Raw genomic sequence first — 20,268 nt, forward strand, 5'->3', positions numbered from 1 at the left:
CCTATAAGAACACATAAGATGTAGATTAATGCTACCAAAAAAAAAAATGCATAAGGGTTTCAGGTGTTCTGCATCCGTGCAAGCACTTGCAATGGGCAGTTTTGGCATTTAAAAAACTTTTAGTCATATTAATAGGTATGCAGTGGTATCTTATTGTAGCTTAAATTAAAAAATTTGTATGAATGGCTAATGATGCTGAGCAACTTTTCAAAGACCTCTGAATATTATTTAAATATAATTAAGGAGATATGAAGGCCTCCAAGCAGTCAAGTCCTACTTACTCTAAGCCCAACTTCATATCTGCCTTCGCTCCAATGAATTACTGTCTTAGCTTACACCCTCACTATTTTAGATTATTTCAACAACCTTCTTACTGATTTCCTGTCTTCAAGTAGCCCCCTCCTTGGCCTTACTTACTGCATTTTCTAAACCTAAACTCTGCATTATTATTACCAGTTATGTTTCTAAAATGAGCCATGCCACTTCCTCACTTGAAAACTTTTGATGGCCCCTCACTGCTTATATTGTAGAACAAAGACCAAATAATTTATCAGGGTACACAAGACCTTTAAAACATGGGCTCTGTACAACTCTATGATTTCAGTCTCTACAACTTCTACCCATACAACCCATGTTTTAGTCGCAGTGAACCTTGAGGCTACCTCTTTAGCCTTTTTGTTTTTGTACATTTTAAGCTCCTATGATTGCAATGATTTTCTTCCATTTGTGTAGTAGGCAAACTGCTCCTCATAATGTAGTAAAATTAGTTGTTTATCTCTATGCATCCAGAATACTTTGACTCTACTTCAATTTCTTCTATTAGCACATTTTCCCATGAATACTGATAGTTCCTTCATGCTAAGCTTCAGTACTTTGGAGAGAGAAGTGCTATCTTATGTTCATATTCCTTGGGTCCAACACAGGGCCTTGGTATAGAGCATGTGCATCAATCAATAAATACTAGTTTTTAAAATTTAAAATAATGGAAAATAAAGTTAAAATCCATAAGTAGGATGTGTAAACTTTAATATGAAAATTTTGTGAAACAAGATATGACAAGTTGGTAGCAATCTGATGTTGCTAAGCCAAGTAGTTCTCTCTACATAAAGTTCCTAGAAAAATATATAGAAATTAGATATTAGAAATTAGAAAAATATATTAGAAAATTTTCATTTCTAACTGGCACTATCTTTAGAAAATGTCTTCACAAGGAGTTTAAGAGAAAAAAATTACAAAAGTCAAAACTGCATTACATTAACCCTAAAATTAGAAATTCTGCATTTCTAATTGGCACTATCTTCTAGGCAGTGTCTTTATGAGGAGTTAGGAGAAGAAATCATAGAAGTCACAATTGCATGTTGTGGGGATGGTTTCAATTTTTGCAATTAATTTATTGGTAATTAATTTATAGTGACTTAATGTTAACCGCAGCCCATTATCAATAATTTCTAAATTGAGCTCATCTTCTGATTTGCAAAGCCAAGTTTCTGTGTCATTAGCCTTCCAGTAGGGGCCCAAGAGAACAACTAAGAAAGTATAGGAGCCTCTTTATCTGAGGCCTATTCAGTTGCACAAAACACTGTACTCACTGTATTCATACAGTGCTAAATGAGGGCTTTGTAACAGTATTGTAGCTCCAAGAGACTATCATAAAACTCAATGATGGCAACTGAGTGGGCTCAAAAATATTCTCCTTTTGAGTGACTAAACACTCCTGGCTTCATACTACAGATTCAAAGAACAGTTTATCTTATGGGTTTATGGATTCCACGGCTGTTTCATTTTCTTGTTCATTTAAAAACATAAAATTTAATTAATTGGCAGTATCACAGTTGCCTAAAATGCAATGTACCAAATCAAGAGTAATTAGACTTTCTCAGGGGACAGAATATATCACTAGATTTATGACTGGATGCCTCCTGAGAGCTAACTCACGCAAAGGGAAGGATGAAACACTTTAACACCATTACAGAATTGATGTGCAGACAGACAAAAACCAAAGGTCTTAAACCTTTCCCTTACAAAAAAGTAGGATTTGTCTTTTTAGATATGGAATCAATATTACCTAGCCCTTTGTAAATGATTTTTGAAGAGGGTCTGCATGGTGAAATTTCCAAACTTGCTGAATTAGTGGATTTTTTTAACACCATGATTATAGCTCTGAAATCAACAGAATACCCTGTTTTCTGAAGGAATTGTTATATTATTTGTGTGCTTGGAAACTTCCACATACAGAAGGGCTGTAGTAAACTTGGAGTATAGACTTTTGTAACATCTCTGAACGAGAAAGGAAGTGAAAATGGAAGCTCACAGAACCTTCTGTCAGGGAAGAAGCAGTTATTAGCTGCTCTGCCTCTTACTTCTCTGCATTATGTTCCACACACTGCAACAGTAAGATATTTCTAAACACAAATTCAATGAGGTCACTCACTTGCTTAAAATCACTTAGTGGCTTCATACTGTGTCCTTTGGATACAGACCAAATCCCTAACGTTTCATTTCCTCCAGAACATGGCCTCCTTACCCCCTGGCCATGCCACACTGATTTCACCATTCTCTGAGTATTTCCTGGGTTCTGGCATTCCCTCTTTGCAGAGGTAGATTTACTGTGAAACTATAAACCTTAAGTCTCAGAGCCCTTTACTTGTGCAGGATCTTTTCAAGGCCCTGTACCTACAGTATATATTTATATTGTTTTTATTATATATTATTGTAATTGGTCGGGTCTCATGTAACCTGTATCCATACCTGCCCCTCTGCCTGGCTAAGCCTACTCTTTCATTAGATAATCAACCCAAATGTTACTTCTGGGAAGCCTTCCCCATCCCAGCCCTGAAATAGGTTAGAAGTACCTGCCAAGCGCTGTTAACAGAGATCTGAAGTCCAATAGAGAAGAGTTTGTCACACCTTATTTTAATAGCTTATTTAATTGTTGGTCTTCCTCCTAGACTCTAAGTTCCTCAAATGCTATGACCAGGTCTACCTTGAATACGGTTGTGTCCTAACGTAGGGACTACACATAGTAAGCTTGGTAAATAACTGAGAATGAGAGAATGAATTTGTGAACAAGGACTCAGTGGCAGACAAAGCACAGGGAGGGAAGAGGGGCGCAGACTGGAAGACTATACCTGGGAGCCCGCGATTCACCCACTCCCTGGGCACTTGGGAAGGAAAGTGCATTTGATGAATGGTGATGCCCGTGGATGGCCATTTTTCCCTTCGTGTGAAAGCTGAGAAGCGTGGAATATGACTAGAGACTATATAAGCAATAAAAAGTGCAGTAAAAGTGGACTAAAGAGATGACTAGTAGTAACAGTAATAAAATTATAATTGGCCTGACAAGAAAATCAGAAATCTAGGTAGAAGAACAAATTTCTGAAATATTTCCAAGAATAAGAAACTAAAGCTAAAAGTTACTAACTTGTAAAGAATTAATAATGGCTATTTAGGAAAAATACTACTAGTTCATCTAGACTCGTGTTTCACAAGCTTTAATGCGCACACTAACCACGTAGGAATCCTCTTAAAATGGAGAATCTGATTCAGAAGTTCTGGGGAGGGCACAAGGAAGCCTGAAATTCAGCATGTCCAGATGATGCTGTTGATCCCAAGACCATGCTTTGAAGAACAAGAACGACAGGGTCTATACCTAGGACTGGCAAACTATAGTTATATGGCCTAAGCCATACTGCTCAGCCTGCCAGTCAGAAATGGTTTGTATATTTAAGTGGTATGAAAAAAATATTTTTAAATAATGTTTTGTGACACATCAAAAGAATATGGAACTCAAATTTCAGTGTCCATGAATTGTTTTATTGGAGCATAACCACACCCATGTACTTAATGCCTTTTTTCTGGCTGCTTATGTGCCATAGTGGCAAAGACCATATGACCCACTTTATTGGCTGTCATAACAAAATATCATGAATATTACAACATGTACATTACAGTATGAACAACAGAAATTAATTTCTCACAGTTCTGGAGGCTGGGAAGTCCAAGATCAAGGTCTGGCAGGGTTAGGTTCCTACTGAGAGCTCTTCCTGCTTGCAGATAGCTGCCTTCTCACTGTGCCCGCACATGGCAGGGAGAGAGGTCTGGTGCTCTTCCTCTGTGTAGAAGAACACCAGCCTATCAGATTAGGGCCCCACCCTTATGACCTCATTTAACATTTATCACCTACTCAAAGGCCCTATCTCCAAATATAGTCACATTAAGGACTGGGGTTTCAACATACGAAAACGGTGGGGACATAAACATTCAGTGCATAAACCTACAAAAGCCTAAAACATTTACTATCTGTCTTATTATGGAAGAAGTTTGCCTACCTCTGGTCTAAACCCCTGCTTCTCAAAGTGGGCAGAAATGCAAAACTTTTAAGCCCTACCAGACTTACTAAATTAAAATCTTCATTTTAAGAAAATCCCTGGGTATACATATTAAAGCTCAAGAAGCACTGGTGTTCAAATCTAGTGATCATGCTAAGTCACATGGAAAAAAAGTTTTTAAATACAGATTTCCAGGCTCTACCCTGCGGGGAGAACAATTTAAAAACAACCACAAGAGCTAACATTTGTTGAGGATTTAGAGTATGATCTGCTAGGCACTGTGCTAAACTTTACATTCATTATTTCATTCAATCCCTTAACATTCTAAAATAGCTATTATTATTATTATCCTTATCTAAAGGATTAGGCAAATAACCAAGATTTAATTTGGCAATAATTTGTGCAGCTTTAAGTCAAACCCAGGCAGCAGACATAAAACTTACTTAACTGATATTTTTCTTTTAACTGTCAGTGCCAAGTGCCTCCTATAACAGACCATCATGAATGATGTACCATGGGAATGACTACTACCATTTGAGGTCACAAGAGGATTCCCAGCAGAGTTGAGACTTAAAAGCTGGGTAAGATTTTTCAAAACAGAAAGAAGACATGAATGTCTAATTTCATCTGGAGAGTATAAAAAATATTTTAGAATAGCAGATAACCTTTTATTAAAAAAAACAACAGAACTTAAGGAAAAGATAACCAGATAAGGCAGTGTAACTTTTGTATCATTCTTACAGCTTCATTAATCTGCAAACAGTTTGTCTTTAAATAGAGAGGGTTGCAAATTGGTAAATGAAGGCAGCTGTCTGCCACTTTTTAGTGTCTTACTGTAACAGTATGTTTTTAAGCAGGAGTTTCTGGAAGTCGATGTTCCATTTCTTTTGAGGTATTAGTTTTTGAGTTTTTCAAGTATTAGGGTTCTAAAATTGAGTTGGATATTAATCATATTTGATATTTTCAGATATTGCAAAGAATGAAATATTTAAAAATTTGTGATCTTTTGTCTAGTTAAGAAAAAAAATAGTTGAGTAATACCTAAATTCTATGGTCTAGTTTCAACATGTTATGGCTTGATAATAGATTAAACAATATAAGAAAGGGTAACTTAAAAAGATATTTAGTAGTGAGGTAGCAAAATATAATACTTTTTAAATGTTCCCTTTGTTATAATTTGTACTCACAGTTTATCAGTTTTCTGGCCTACATAGTAGGTGGTTTCCAAAATTATTCAAAGATCCATGGAAGAGAATGTCAAGCCCAGAAATAAACCCAGATATATATGGTCAATAAATGCATGACAAAGGGCAAGAATATACAAGGGGGAAAAGACAACCTCTTCAATAAACAGTGTTGGGAAAATGGGACAGCTACATGTAAGAGAATGAAACAGGATCACAGCCTAAATACTATACACAAAAGTAAACTAAAATGGATTAAAGACCCAAATATATGACATGAAACCATAAAATTCTTAGAAGAAGACATAGGTAAAAATCACTTTAACATAAGAATGAATTTTTTCCTGGATACATCTTCTGGGCAAGGGAAACAAAAGCAAAAATAAACAAGTTGGACTACATCAAACTAGAAAGCTTCTGTACAGCAAAGGAAACCCTCAACAAAACAAAAAGGCAACCTATAGATAGTATGGAAGAACATATTCATAAATGATCTATCTGAAAAGGGGTTAACATCTAAAATATATGAAGAACTCTTATGACTCAACACCAAAAAACCCACTTAGAAAGTGGGCAGAGGACCTGAATAGACATTTTTCCCAAGAAGACAGACAGACAGACAGACAACAGGCACATGAAAAGATGCTCCATATCACTAATCATCAGGACAATGCAAATCAAAACCACAATGAGATATCACCTCACACCAGTCAGAATGGCCACTACACTATCCAAAGACAAGAAATAACAAGTGCGGATGAGGATATGGACAAAAGGGAACTGTTCTACACTGTTGGTGGGAATGTCAATTGTGGCAGCCACTGTGGAAAGCAGTATGGAGGTATAGAACTACCATATGACCGCGTAATTCCACTTCAAGGAATTTAACCAAAGAAAACAAAATCTGACTTAAAAAAAAGATACATTTACCCCTATGTTTATTGCCACCTTACTTACCAGCCATAAAAAAGAAAGAAATACTCCATTTGCAACAACATAGATGGAACCAGACGGTATTATGCTAAGTGAAATAAGCCAGGCAGAGAAAGACAAATACCATAGCATTTCACTTAAATGTAGAATCTAAAAGCAAAATGAACAAAACAGCAATAAACTCACCGAAAAGTGCTTGGTGGTTAGCATACAAGAGGGGTTGGGGTGGGTGGGTGAGATAGGTGAAGGGGATAAAGAGGCACAAATCATAACAAATTAGTCAGAGGGATGAAAGTACTGCATAGAGAATATAGTTAACAGTTCCATAACATCTTTTTTTCTATGTTGAGAGACTACACTTGTTGGGGTGATCACTTAATAAGGTAGATAACTGTTGAGTAACTATGTTGTAAGTTTGAACCAATATTGTATATCAACTGTACTTCACTTTAAAAAAATCAAAATAAAAAATAAAAGTCATACCTGGAAAAAAAAGTCCACTGACTTCAGTTAAATGAATTTATTTTGTAATTCCTTGAAAGAAAACAATGAAAGAGTGCAACAGACACTGTTCAGAAGAACTATTTCCACTAAAAGTAGAAATTAACTGTGGCAAAGCACAGGAAGAATTGAAGAGAGGCAAAAAATGTTAGGTATGTTCCCAAATATCTTGCCTGTGGTAAATGACAGCAATAATGTTATTGGAATTTTCACACCAATCCTAAAAATGGCCTGTTAACAAAAAAGTGCAAAGTGATCTCATAGAAACCAATGCTGCTTTATAAAGTCAAAGCTAATCTGGACAGAATGCTTAATGATGCTTATGTTTTTGATTTTGTTATTTTAGAATCCTGGCATCTGTAATGATATTTGAGCTGGTAGCTGGTATCAAAGCACTAGATTATTTGAAATGAATTTATAGGCTAAAAGTTAGTATGGAAAGATGTACCTGAAACTGTTTATGGTTAGGAAGATTTTTATTATAAAATAATTGTGTATTTTTTACTCTGTCTTAAAGTGTTCAGTCAGAAAGTTGCAAAACAACAATAACATAAGGATTTTCACCTGTAGGGTGTTTCCAAAGATTTTCTGAGTGCTGTCTAAGGCTTCCTTTTATGAGAGGGATGAAGGACCAGTCTCTGAAAAGACTTTGGCTGGCCTTAAAATGTGACTTCCATATTTCATAAATTGAGTGACTCTAATTCTCTTCAAAACAAAATTGCTATTATAGTACTGTTCACAATGAAGCCTCTCTGATCAAAGTAGTCTCTTTTATACCACAAATCTTGTTCTGCTTTGACTAAAGGAAAGATTACAACTCCCTCCTGCTATATCAATTAGGCTCAACAGTGGTAGGTCTTGATTTTCTTTCCTCGGATATGTAATCCTATTCTATTATGGTAAAAGATAACACTCAGAAATCTGACTTAGTTTTACCATGCTTCCATACTAACTGGCTAAGGGGGCTCTAAAATTACATTATTAACCAGGGACTATTTCCTTTGACTCCTACTCTTAGCCGTAACTGGGAGTTCCAACTTTGGATTTCTCCAAAAAAAAAAAAAAAAAGATCTGTGAGTTTTGAAGGTGTGCAAGTAAGTGATCCACAAACATTTCTAACATTTAAATATTTTAGATCTTTATAATTGGTGCTAAATCTCATGCTCACTTATCATGCCTGCTGTGAAATTTAATAGCTCAAGTTCTTTAGCAAAATAGGAACTAAAGATCATTTACTATCAGTGTTCTCTAAATGCTAACCTAACAACAGCACCATCTAAATAATCCTCATTTTCTCCCTGTATTATACAAAGAAAAATTAAGAACAGTTTCAGATAGCAAACTTATGAAAACAGTCCTTTTTCTATTAGACACTAACCTCAGAATTTGCAGCAATTTCTAAAATGAACTAAAAAACTAGAATAAATTATTTCCACCAATCTATTACCAGGGAACACAAGTGTGCTATTAATTTTGCCTCACTGTGTGATAAATACAACAAATATCTGAAAATTCTACTTAAAACTGAGCTAAATGTTGAAAATGTCCCAAAAAATCCCAGATAAATGAAATAATCACTATAAAGATGGAAAATCTTGAAGAAAATCTGAAACCACAATTTAGAATAAGTCACATAAACATAAATCATAAACCTAATGTTCTTTTCCCAAACCCCTCAAAATAATCCATTTCGAATGAAAATCAAATTGTATATCTTAAAAGTCACTAAATTAGAACCAACATCAAAATACTTCTGTTGCTCTGTCAATATTTGTATTTATACTAATAAATATATGAAAATCGTTTTAACCACTTTAAAGAACAAAACATTCTATAGTTCAGGAAACTGAGCTTTGAGGTTTAGAGTAAAATGTTCTAAAATAAATTTCATTACTAAATACAATTACATTTTGTTAATCAGAAACTTGGGAGAAAATTGGACAAATCAGTCAATTTAATATCTTCTGGCTTAATCCTTCTTGTTTTAGGCAGAGATCACATCTGTTACTTCTTTTTATCTAGTACTACAATGCCGTATTTAGAAAAGTAATAAAAAAAGTTTTGTTAAATGAATTGAGACATATAAACTCACTCATCTACTTCTTTCTTCCTGAAACAAAGACCTATATGTATTACCAGGGAGAATGTGTCCCAATAACATACTTTTTTATTAAAAATGTAATTACCAGTAGTAACAAAAGGATACGTATTAAGGCATCAGAAAACAGATTAGTATGAAAATGAAATTTTGAGACATCAGTTGGCTACTCAAATTGACACCAAACCAGCAAACAGAAGCATTTAAATTTCATTTCCAAGCCCACTTAGTAAATCTAGTTTCAGTTAAAGTATCTCTAATGTGCAAAGGCTCAGTGAAAGCAAGTATTCACCATGCAAGACACAGATAGGGTCCCCTTAACCTGCTGCCCTTTTAGACACACCACTCTCTGTTAAACAGGCAGCTACTGCCAGATGCTCTCACTAAAAATGGTCACAGATGGTCAGCTGTCCAGTTAACAGAACATACTGCCCTCCCAATAGCCGAAAGTAAGAAGGAAAGGAGTGAGAGCTGTTAACGCTTGCCTGCTTCGTGGGTTAAACCCATTTCCTTCCTTTAAGCTTGGCTAAGCCCCAACAGTGTCCTTCTAGAAAAGGAATACTCTACAGAGCCCAGGGCTCTCAAGATTAAAAGGCATCCTAAAGATGATCTAGTCAACAACCGTACAATGCTTGAATTGACACAACTACATCCCTGCAAGTCAGCCGTTCCGCTGCGACTTGGCAACTCCAGGGGTGCGGAACTTGCTGTCCCACAAGAAAGCCCTACAGCTGTGACGGAGCCCTCTGTTACCCTGCACTGCAATTAGTCCTACCACTCAGTCCAATTCCACAGTCAGGAAACATGGAGCTATTTTAATAGACAGAGTATACTGACTATAGCAAAATTATTTCCTAGTTTGTACATTACAAAGTTATTTTAAGCTGAATTACTCCAAATAGCACACAGAAAGGTTTTTATAACATAAAAACCCAGGCAGCAATATATGTGATTTATTTTTAAAATATAGAGGAAATAAAGGTATATAGGACTGAAAGCTATATTTAGAGGTTGTAAAAAAAAATTCAACAAAGATCAATGGGTCTTCTTTATATGTATGCATCTGTAGAAAATTTTTACAATTTTTAAAAATTGTTTTTAATTTACAGAGTCTTAATAAAATGTTTCTCAAATTTTCACAGAGCATTATTTTTTCTAATCAATTATTCATCTGTTTAGAATAAGCATACCTGTATGTTCAAGAAGAGTGTTCTTTGAACCTACTTTTGTGTCTGCAATATACTTCTAATTCCTTAACAGTGAAGAAAGTGGAAGTACTCAATTTTAGGTATGATTTTTCACCAGCACTTTTCCCAAATTCTGTTTCTTCTTTGATACTGCATAAAATTTTTTTGAATAAATGATACGCATATGGAAAAGCAGCGCACACTCAGAAGCCACGACTAGAGATAAATGTTGCTGACTTTGGTGATGGTAGGTCGGACTAACATCATCTCAGTAACAAGGACTTAAGGAAGGTCACTCTGGAACATATGTAACTTCTCACCATTTATAAAGCTGGGTGACAGGGATCAATACAGAAACTTATTTAACCAAATGCAGATTAAATTAAAATTGGACATAACAAGATTATAAGCAAAACACCATCTGGAAAACTACAGCACAGCAAGGGAAGATGGGGTCCTGGGCTCCTACTTCTGCAAACAGACTCCCACTGCTGCTTCTTACTGCCCGGGGCTTCTTACTGTCCTCATGGCTGTGCTGAAAGGCCAGGGAAATAAACGGAGCAGTTCGCGGTGGGACCACTGTGCCTCTTCCCTTCCTGCACTCCAAATGGCCATCTGTGACAGGGAGAGCCACAGGGCACTGTAAAATTCCAGCAGGTGCAGAAGGTGCTGCAATGCAGTGGGAATTTAGCTGGTAATCATAAAGCTGCAGCTTTGCACATAAGGGTGAAAATGAGCAACAAATAGCTAAATGTGCATTTTATACCTTGAGTATATATCCATTTATACTCATGTATTTATAGTAGATAACTAAACATGTTTGCATCATGAAATTCTTTCATGCTGCAAAAACATGATGAATAGGGTGTAAACCAATGTCTTTCACAACTCTGATGAACCCAAGCACAAAGTTAAGTGCTTTCCCCCTAGTATTTCTGGGCTAGAGCTGCTTAAAGTAAATATTTCCAGTTACACAGGTCATATGTAACAGCATTATTTTGTACATAACTTAGATACATTTTACACATGTAAAGTAACACACCTACATACCACTCTCGGGCAATTTCCAGGCTGAACTTAATTACTATGTATTATCTGATCATTTGGTGACATTCCTATTTTACATTCCTATTCTACATCCACCACACACTCACAATGATTGATCAGGATCTCACTCTGCCAGACGTGAACTTTAGAAAGAAAAGCAGATACCCAGAGGTGGAGAAAAGATAGAAAGATAACATGGTTACTTGACATTTTGTCAGGTCACTCGCAATAGTAAGTCAACTGGCACTGACTTAAGCAGCAGGATATTTATAGTGACACAGTAAAGTCAATTCTTTTCTTTTTACCATTTTAACATACTGCCTTACATCTAATAACGTTTTTCTGAATTGGTCAGAGAGGAAGGAGAACAGGAAAAGCCTGCTACAGGCTCACTCACCTAAGCCACTAAGAGTGTAGAGAAGGTCATTAGCATCCAAGAAGATGGGTCCATTCTCCTGCTGCCCTTCCTCTTTGTAGTATAGCTTGTAGCCCTGGATGGTTGCTGGGTCCTCAGCATCTTGCTGCCATTTCACAGAAATGGTGGTACAGTTCAGAGGCTCCAAATGTAACTCTGGAGACTTAGGTGCTAGAAAAATTTACCAGAAATAGATGTACAAGAAAATGCAGACTCCACAGAAAAACATGAGATAGTACACACCTCTCAGTTTTAAACCAAAAGTTGAAAAAAATTCAATTCCAACACTTATACTTTAACCTAACTTTCAAAATTCCATATTAAACTTTGAGACAGAATTAAAATGTATAAAATAATGCCTAAAAAAAACCCTAAGATATATGAATAAGAACAAAATCTGTTCGTATATTTTAATTTTTTCAAAGAGGCAGTAAGTACATCCTCATTTTGACTACCCCATATTCCTCTGGGATAGAACAGGCATTATTATTATTCTCAATTAACAGCAAAAACCCCAGTTGTGTTATATTCCACATTAGTAAATGAGGAGGATCTATAACTTCCTAGTTTCAGGGTCTTTCTGTTAAACCAATGATTTTTTATAATACATGGCTATAATATTCATTAGGTCTATTAATACATAACATTTGGTAATTCAACTTGCTTTGGACTAATGTGTCTGGAAGGATTCTCTAAGCAAATAGACTGATCAAAAGTTTTACACACTAGTGAACTCGGCAAAAAAGGACTAATCAATAAAAAGTTTAGAATTTTTTTCAGTTAAGTCCATCATCTATGTAATACTGTTATTCAGAAAACAAAAGTTAAATATCAACACAACTTAATAAGAAAAAAGGTAAAAATACTGCTATTGTTCCTTAACAGATTTTAGAAATTTACCTTTCACGCTTGTAGCTTTGGGGGTCCTGTGAGAAGTCCACACTGATGACTCTCCCAGTCCCACTCTGGTGGCAGCAGTGATCCGTACCAGGTAGACACTGTCAGGTTTCAGACCCTCCAAAAGGTGCTCATGTGTGGTTCCTGGAAGCTCCAGAACTTGGATGGAATTCTCAGTACTCAGGCGGAAAGACAGGCGATAGAGCACCACCTGGCCCCTCCGATACTTGGCTGGAATTGGCAACCAGGAGATAAGAATATCGGTGGGACTTCGACTTGTCAGACTGATTTCAGGAGGTCTCAGAGGAACTATGCATACAAAAAAACAGGTGATTGTAAATATTTAGAATCAAAATTGCCAATTAGCACACTGTATTTATTGAATTCTCTTAATAGCAATGTATGACATAACAACAGAGAGATACTTTCAGCCCTAGTGGAGGTTTTCAGTCAAGCAGAGTACAAACCAGAAAAAAAGAAGGAAAAACAGTAAGAAGGCCAAGCATAGAGAACCAAACAATGCAAGGTTTCCGTCTCTGTTGTGATTGTTTTGTTATTGTCTGGGATGAATATGAGATAGTTTAATATTCATACAAAATATGAGAATTATTCTCAAATAATCCCACCGAAATGCCTGAAAAGTGAACGAGCAGATCAAGGCAGACCAGACACATCCAGTACAGGGATCCTTCTTAGCCCTGTACTGGACTCTCTCACGTAACAGTAGTTCTTCTATCATAGGGTTAAATGAGATAATGGAGGGAAGGTTTTTAGAATAGGCAGGGGTAAGCACTCCACAAATGTTCACTGTATGTGCTGTGCACAAGTGTTCACCTGAGGAGACCCACACATCTCAGTCTGAGAAGCATGGGCTTAGGAAATGAGGAGAGAGATGGATACTGATGTTTGAAAAGCTGTTGTCACCGGTCTGTGTGTTATGCAGAAAACAAAAAACTTCATTAAGTAAAAAAGTTGCAGAGTAAGGACATGCTTCAAATAAAAAAACTTTGAGATTACAACTAACTGGAATTGGCTTTAACAAGTAGCTTGCTATGTATAGGCTCATTTTCCTCAAGGATATGGGCAAAATATACCTCATACACCAATCCCCCACCCCACAAAACCCCAAAACCCCCACCAGCCTGCATTTCATCTTAAATATGCATGCCAGAGGCTATTTAATGTAATGAGATAACTAGAGAGCTCCTATGTACTGTGGCTCACTCTAAAATGGAACGGACTTTTAAATTAAAACTGAAATTTGGAATTCAGTGTCAAGAGCAGTGATAATTTTCATTTTAGTCAAACTCTCAACTTATAAACATCTAAACAGTTGGCATTATAGAGGTATAAGAGAGCTGAGAAGAAATGAATGAAGAAAAACATTTGAGTGCCATTTATATTAAAATTTTTTGAAAACTAAGGGTGGACCATTTTTTGAGGATAAGAAAATATTTGTAGAGGGTGAATGGTATAATAAGCATATGTCCAAAAATTCCTTTTTACACTGCAGGGTACAAAAATGGGCTTTCTAGAATCCCTGTATATGTAGAGAAAGATGAAAAGTCAGCAGAAGAGAATCAAATCTCCAGGACTATCTTAACGGATGGATTTCCCCCTATTATAACTGTGTGGAAGCTTGCCCTCAAAAGGACCTGAACTCAAATTCCAACCCATGGTCAGGTAACAAACTGAACAAGTAATATTTACATCCCGAAGCAGAAAAAAGCACACTGTATTTAAAAATAAACTAATGGCTTGATTTTTTAAGAATTTTTTAAAACTGACAGATACTGAATTTCATAAGCTACCTCTTTCAGAAGTTTCAGAACCTCTGACTCCCAGTCATTACATACACTCAATATATAATTATCTTTATATTTATTCATGGCTAGAGAATTCACATTTTGTTCTACTCAGTTAAAAAAAAACCCTGCAAAGTATTTACAATTTAAACTAGGGAACTTGAAGAAATACAATGACAAAACAAGAATTTTTCAATTCAAATTTATATTATAAAGCAAAAATGAACAAATGGGACTACATCAAGCTAAAAAACTTCTTGTAGAGCAAAGGACAACATCAGCAGAACAAAAAAGGCATCCTACAGTATAGGAGAATATATTTGTAAATGACATATCTGACAAGAGGGTAACATCCAAAATACATAAAGAACTCACATGCCTCAACACCCAAAAAGTAAATAACTGTATTAAAAAATGGGTGGAAGATATGAACAGACAATTCTCCAAAGAAGAAATTCAGATGGCCAACAGGCACATGAAAAGATGCTCAACCTTGCTAATTATCAGGGAAATACTAATTAAAACCACAATGAGGTATCACCTTACACCAGTTAGGATGGCCAACATCCAAAAGACTAGGAAAAACAAATGCTGGCAAGGCTGCAGAGAAAGGAGAACCCTCCTACACTGCTGGTGGGAATGTAAATTAGTTCAACCATTGTGGAAAGCAATAGGAAGGTTCCTCAAAAAACTAAAAATAGAAATACCATTTGACCCAGGAATTCCACTCCTAGGAATTTACCCAAAGAAAGCAAGATCTCAGATTTAAAAAGACCCCTATGTTTATTGCAGAACTATTTATAACAGCTAAGAAATGAATATAACCTAACTGTCCATCAGTAGATGAATGGATAAAGAAGATGTGGTACATATACACAATGGAATACTATTCACCCATGAGAAGAAAACAAATCCTATCATTTGCAACAACATGGATGGAGCTAGAGGGTATTATGCTCTGCGAAATAAGCCAGATGGAGAAAGACAAGTACCAAATGATTTCCCTCATTTGTGGAGCATAAACAACAAAGCAAAACTGAAGGATCAAAACAGCAGCAGACTCACAGACTCCAAGAAGGGACTAGTGGTTACCAAAGAGGAGGGGTGGGGGAGTGTGGGCAGGGAAGGAGGGAGAAAGGGATTAAGGGGTATTACGATTGGTAGAACATGGTGTGGAGTGGGGGGGTCACGGGGAACACAGTGTAGCACAGAGAAGGCAAATAATGACTCTGCAGCATCTTAGTACACTGACAGACAGTGACTTCAATGGGGTATTGGGGGAACTTGATAATATGAGTGAATGTAGTAACCACAATGTTTTTCATATGAAACCTTCATAAGAGTGCATATCAATGATACCTTAATTTAAAAAAATTATACTATAAATTATTAAAAAAATTGCTCTTTAGACTGATCATGTTAATGTTAAAATCTGAGTGTCAGATTTGAAATGGCAAAATAGCCTGTTGGTTACCACACCTATTTGTTTAAGCAAAAAGGATATTTTCTCGGGGAGGCGGAGCCAAGATGGCGGCGTGAGTAGAGCAGTGGAAATCTCCTCCCAAAAACACATAGAGCTATGAAAATATAACAAAGAAAAATATTCCTAAAATAGAGACCACAGGACACAGGACAACATCCAGACCACATCCACACCTGCAAGAACCCAGTGCCTTGCGAAGGGGAGTGCTTTTTGGAAGTCTTAAAGGGGCAGGACAGGTCACTTAGACCAGAGGCAGGGAATCTGGGGATCTCTGGGCACTCTAACCCCCAGGGCAGCAGGGAGCACAGAGGCCCCTTACGGAGATAAATAGCCTCCCAGCCGCTCCCCCTCCAATGGGGCTCCACCATTTTGGAGGAGCAGCCACAGCCAGGACACGCCCACAGCAACAGCAGAGATAAACCCATAGCAACCGGGCAGGAAGCAGAAGCCCTGTCTGCACACAGCTGCCCAGCACAAGCCACTAGAGGTCGCTATTCTCCCAGGAGAGGAAGGCCACAAACCAACAAGAAGGGAAGCTCTTCCAGCGGTCACTTGTACCAGCTCTGCACACTATCTCTATCACCATGAAAAGACAAAACTACAGGCAGACAAATATCACAGAGACAACACCTGAGAAGGAGACAGACCTAACCAGTCTTCCTGAAAAAGAATTCAAAATAAAAATCATGAACATGCTGACAGAGATACAGAGAAAAATGCAAGAGCAATGGGAGGAGATGCAGAGAAAAATGCAAGAGCAATGGGATGAAGTCCGGAGGGAGATCACAGATGTCAGGAAGGAGATCACAGAAGTGAAACAATCCCTGGAAGGATTTATAAGCAGAATGGATAAGATGCAAGAGGCCATTGAAGGAATAGAAACCAGAGAACAGGAACGTATAGAAGCTGACATAGAGAGAGATAAAAGGATCTCCAGGAATGAAACAACACTAAGAGAACTATGTGACCAAACCAAAAGGAATAATATTCGTATTATAGGGATACCAGAATAAGAAGAAAGAGGAAAAGGGATTGAAAGTATCTTTGAAGAAATAATTGCTGAAAACTTCCCCAAACTGGGGGAGGATATAATCGAACAGACCATGGAATTACACAGAACCCCCAACAGAAAGGATCCAAGGAGAACAACACCAAGACACATAGTAATTAAAATGGCAAGGATCAAGGACAAGGAAAGAGTTTTAAAGGCAGCTAGAGAGAAAAAGGTCACCTGTAAAGGAAAACCCATCAGGCTAACATCAGACTTCTCGACAAAAACCCTACAGGCCAGAAGAGAATGGCATGATATACTTAATGCAATGAAACAGAAGGGCCTTGAACCAAGGATACCATATCCAGCACGACTATCATTTAAATATGATGGTGGGATTAAACAATTCCCAGACAAGCAAAAGCTGAGGGAATTTGCTTCCCACAAACCACCTCTACAGGGTATCCTACAGGGACTGCTCTAAATGGGAGCACCCCTAAAAAGAGCACAGAACAAAACACACAACATATGAAGAATGGAGGAGGAGGAATAAGAAGGGAGAGAAGAAAAGAATCTCCAGACAGTGTATATAACAGCTCAATAAGCGAGCTAAGTTAGGCAGTAAGATACTAAAGAAGCTAACCTTGAACCTTTGGTAACCATGAATCTAAAGCCTGCAATGGCAATAAGTACATATCTCTCAATAGTCACCCTAAATGTAAATGGACTTAATGCACCAATCAAAAGACACAGAGTAATAGAATGGATAAAAAAGCAAGACCCATCTATATGCTGCTTACAAGAAACTCACCTTAAACCCAAAGATAAGCATAGACTAAAAGTCAAGGGATGGAAAAACATATTTCAGGCAAACAACAGTGAGAAGAAAGCAGGGGTTGCAGTACTAATATCAGACAAAATAGACTTCAAAACAAAGAAAGTAACAAGAGATAAAGAAGGACACTACATAATGATAAAGGGCTCAGTCCAATAAGAGGATATAACCATTATAAGCATATATACACCCAATTCAGGAGCACCAATATATGTGAAAAAAATACTAACAGAACTAAAGAGGGAAATAGACTGCAATGCATTCATTTTAGGGGACTTCAACATACCACTCACCCCAAAGGATAGATCCACTGGGCAGAAAATAAGTAAGGACACACAGGCACTGAACAACACACTAGAACAGATGGACCTAATAGACATCTATAGAACTCTACATCCAAAAGCAACAGGATATACATTCTTCTCAAGTGCACATGGAACATTCTCCAGAATAGACCACATACTAGGTCACAAAAAGAGCCTCAGTAAATTCCAAATATTGAAATTCTACCAACCAACTTTTCAGATCACAAAGGTATAAAAGTAGAAATAAATTCTACAAAGAAAACAAAAAGGCTCACAAACACATGGAGGCTTAACAACATGCTACTAAATAATCAATGGATCAATGAACAAATCAAAATAGAGATCAAGGAATATATAGAAATGAATGACAACAACAACACTAAGCCCCAACTTCTGTGGGATGCAGCGAAAGCAGTCTTAAGAGGAAAGTATATAGCAATCCAGGCACACTTGAAGAAGGAAGAACAATCCCAAATGAATAGTCTAACATCACAATTATCAAAACTGGAAAAAGAAGAACAAATGAGGCCTAAAGTCAGCAGAAGGAGGGACATAATAAAGATCGGAGAAGAAATAAACAAAATTGAGAAGAATAAAACAATAGCAAAAATCAACGAAACCAAGAGCTGGTTCTTTGAGAAAATAAACAAAATAGATAAGCCTCTAGCCCAACTTATTAAGAGAAAAAGAGAGTCAACACAAATCAACATAATCAGAAATGAGAATGGAAAAATCACGACAGACTCCACAGAAATACAAAGAACTATTAAAGACTACTATGAAAACCTATATGCCAACAAGCTGGAAAACCTAGAAGAAATGGACAACTTCCTAGAAAAATACAACCTCCCAAGACTGACCAAGGAAGAAACACAAAAGTTAAACAAACCAATTACAAGCAAAGAAATTGAAACAGTAATCAAAAAACTACCCAAGAACAAAACCCCGGGGCCGGACGGATTTACCTCGGAATTTTATCAGACACACAGAGAAGACATAATACCCATTCTCCTTAAAGTGTTCCACAAAATAGAAGAAGAGGGAATACTCCCAAACTCATTCTATGAAGCCAACATCACCCTAATACCAAAACCAGGAAAAGACCCCACCAAAAAAGAAAATTACAGACCAATATCCCTGATGAATGTAGATGCAAAAATACTCAATAAAATATTAGCAAACAGAATTCAACAGTATATCAAAAGGATCATACACCATGACCAAGTGGGGTTCATCCCAGGGATGCAAGGATGGTACAACATTCGAAAATCCATCAACATCATCCACCACATCAACAAAAAGAAAGACAAAAACCACATGATCATCTCCATAGATGCTGAAAAAGCATTTGACAAAATTCAACATCCATTCATGATAAAAACTCTCAGCAAAACGGGAATAGAGGGCAAGTACCTCAACATAATAAAGGCCATATATGATAAACCCACAGCCAGCATTATACTGAACAGCGAGAAGCTGAAAGCATTTCCTCTGAGATCGGGAACCAGACAGGGATGCCCACTCTCCCCACTGTTATTTAACATAGTACTGGAGGTCCTAGCCGCGGCAATCAGACAAAACAAAGAAATACAAGGAATCTACATTGGTAAAGAAGAAGTTAAACTGTCACTATTTGCAGATGATATGATACTGTACATAAAAAACCCTAAAGACTCCACTCCAAAACTACTAGAACTGATATTGGAATACAGCAAAGTTGCAGGATACAAAATTAACACACAGGAATCTGTAGCTTTCCTATATACTAACAATGAATCAATAGAAAGAGAAATCAGGAAAACAATTCCATTCACCATTGCATCAAAAAGAATAAAATACCTAGGAATAAACCTAACCAAAGAAGTGAAAGACTTATACTCTGAAAATTACAAGTCACTCTTAAGAGAAATTAAAGTGGACACTAATAAATGGAAACTCATCCCATGCTCATGGCTAGGAAGAATTAATATCGTCAAAATGGCCATCCTGCCCAAAGCAATATACAGATTTGATGCAATCCCTCTCAAATTACAAGCAACATTCTTCAATGAATTGGAACAAATAATTCAAAAATTCATATGGAAACACCAAAGACCCCGAATAGCCAAAGCAATCCTGAAAAAGAAGAATAAAGTAGGGGGGATCTCACTCCCCGACTTCAAGCTCTACTACAAAGCCATAGTAATCAAGACAATTTGGTACTGGCACAAGAACAGAGCCACAGACCAGTGGAACAGATTAGAGACCCCAGAAATTAAC

At 36.9% G+C, this 20,268-nt stretch overlaps 1 protein-coding gene across 1 annotated transcript in view; it reads right to left on the reverse strand.

Moving 5' to 3' along the window:
* PRTG (protogenin) overlaps window positions 1-20,268 on the reverse strand; it is a 136,046-nt gene that overhangs the window by 47,076 nt on the left and 68,702 nt on the right. The window contains exons 10-11 of the mRNA XM_037021068.2: window positions 12,594-12,899; window positions 11,676-11,864 (exon numbers count right to left, since the gene is read on the reverse strand). Of these exons, the coding sequence (XP_036876963.2) occupies window positions 11,676-11,864; window positions 12,594-12,899 (495 nt within the window). The remainder of the gene's footprint in view (window positions 1-11,675; window positions 11,865-12,593; window positions 12,900-20,268) is intronic.

Source organism: Manis javanica, chromosome 8, assembly GCF_040802235.1.
Source record: "Manis javanica isolate MJ-LG chromosome 8, MJ_LKY, whole genome shotgun sequence".
In the NCBI taxonomy this organism is placed as follows: Eukaryota; Metazoa; Chordata; class Mammalia; order Pholidota; family Manidae; genus Manis; species Manis javanica.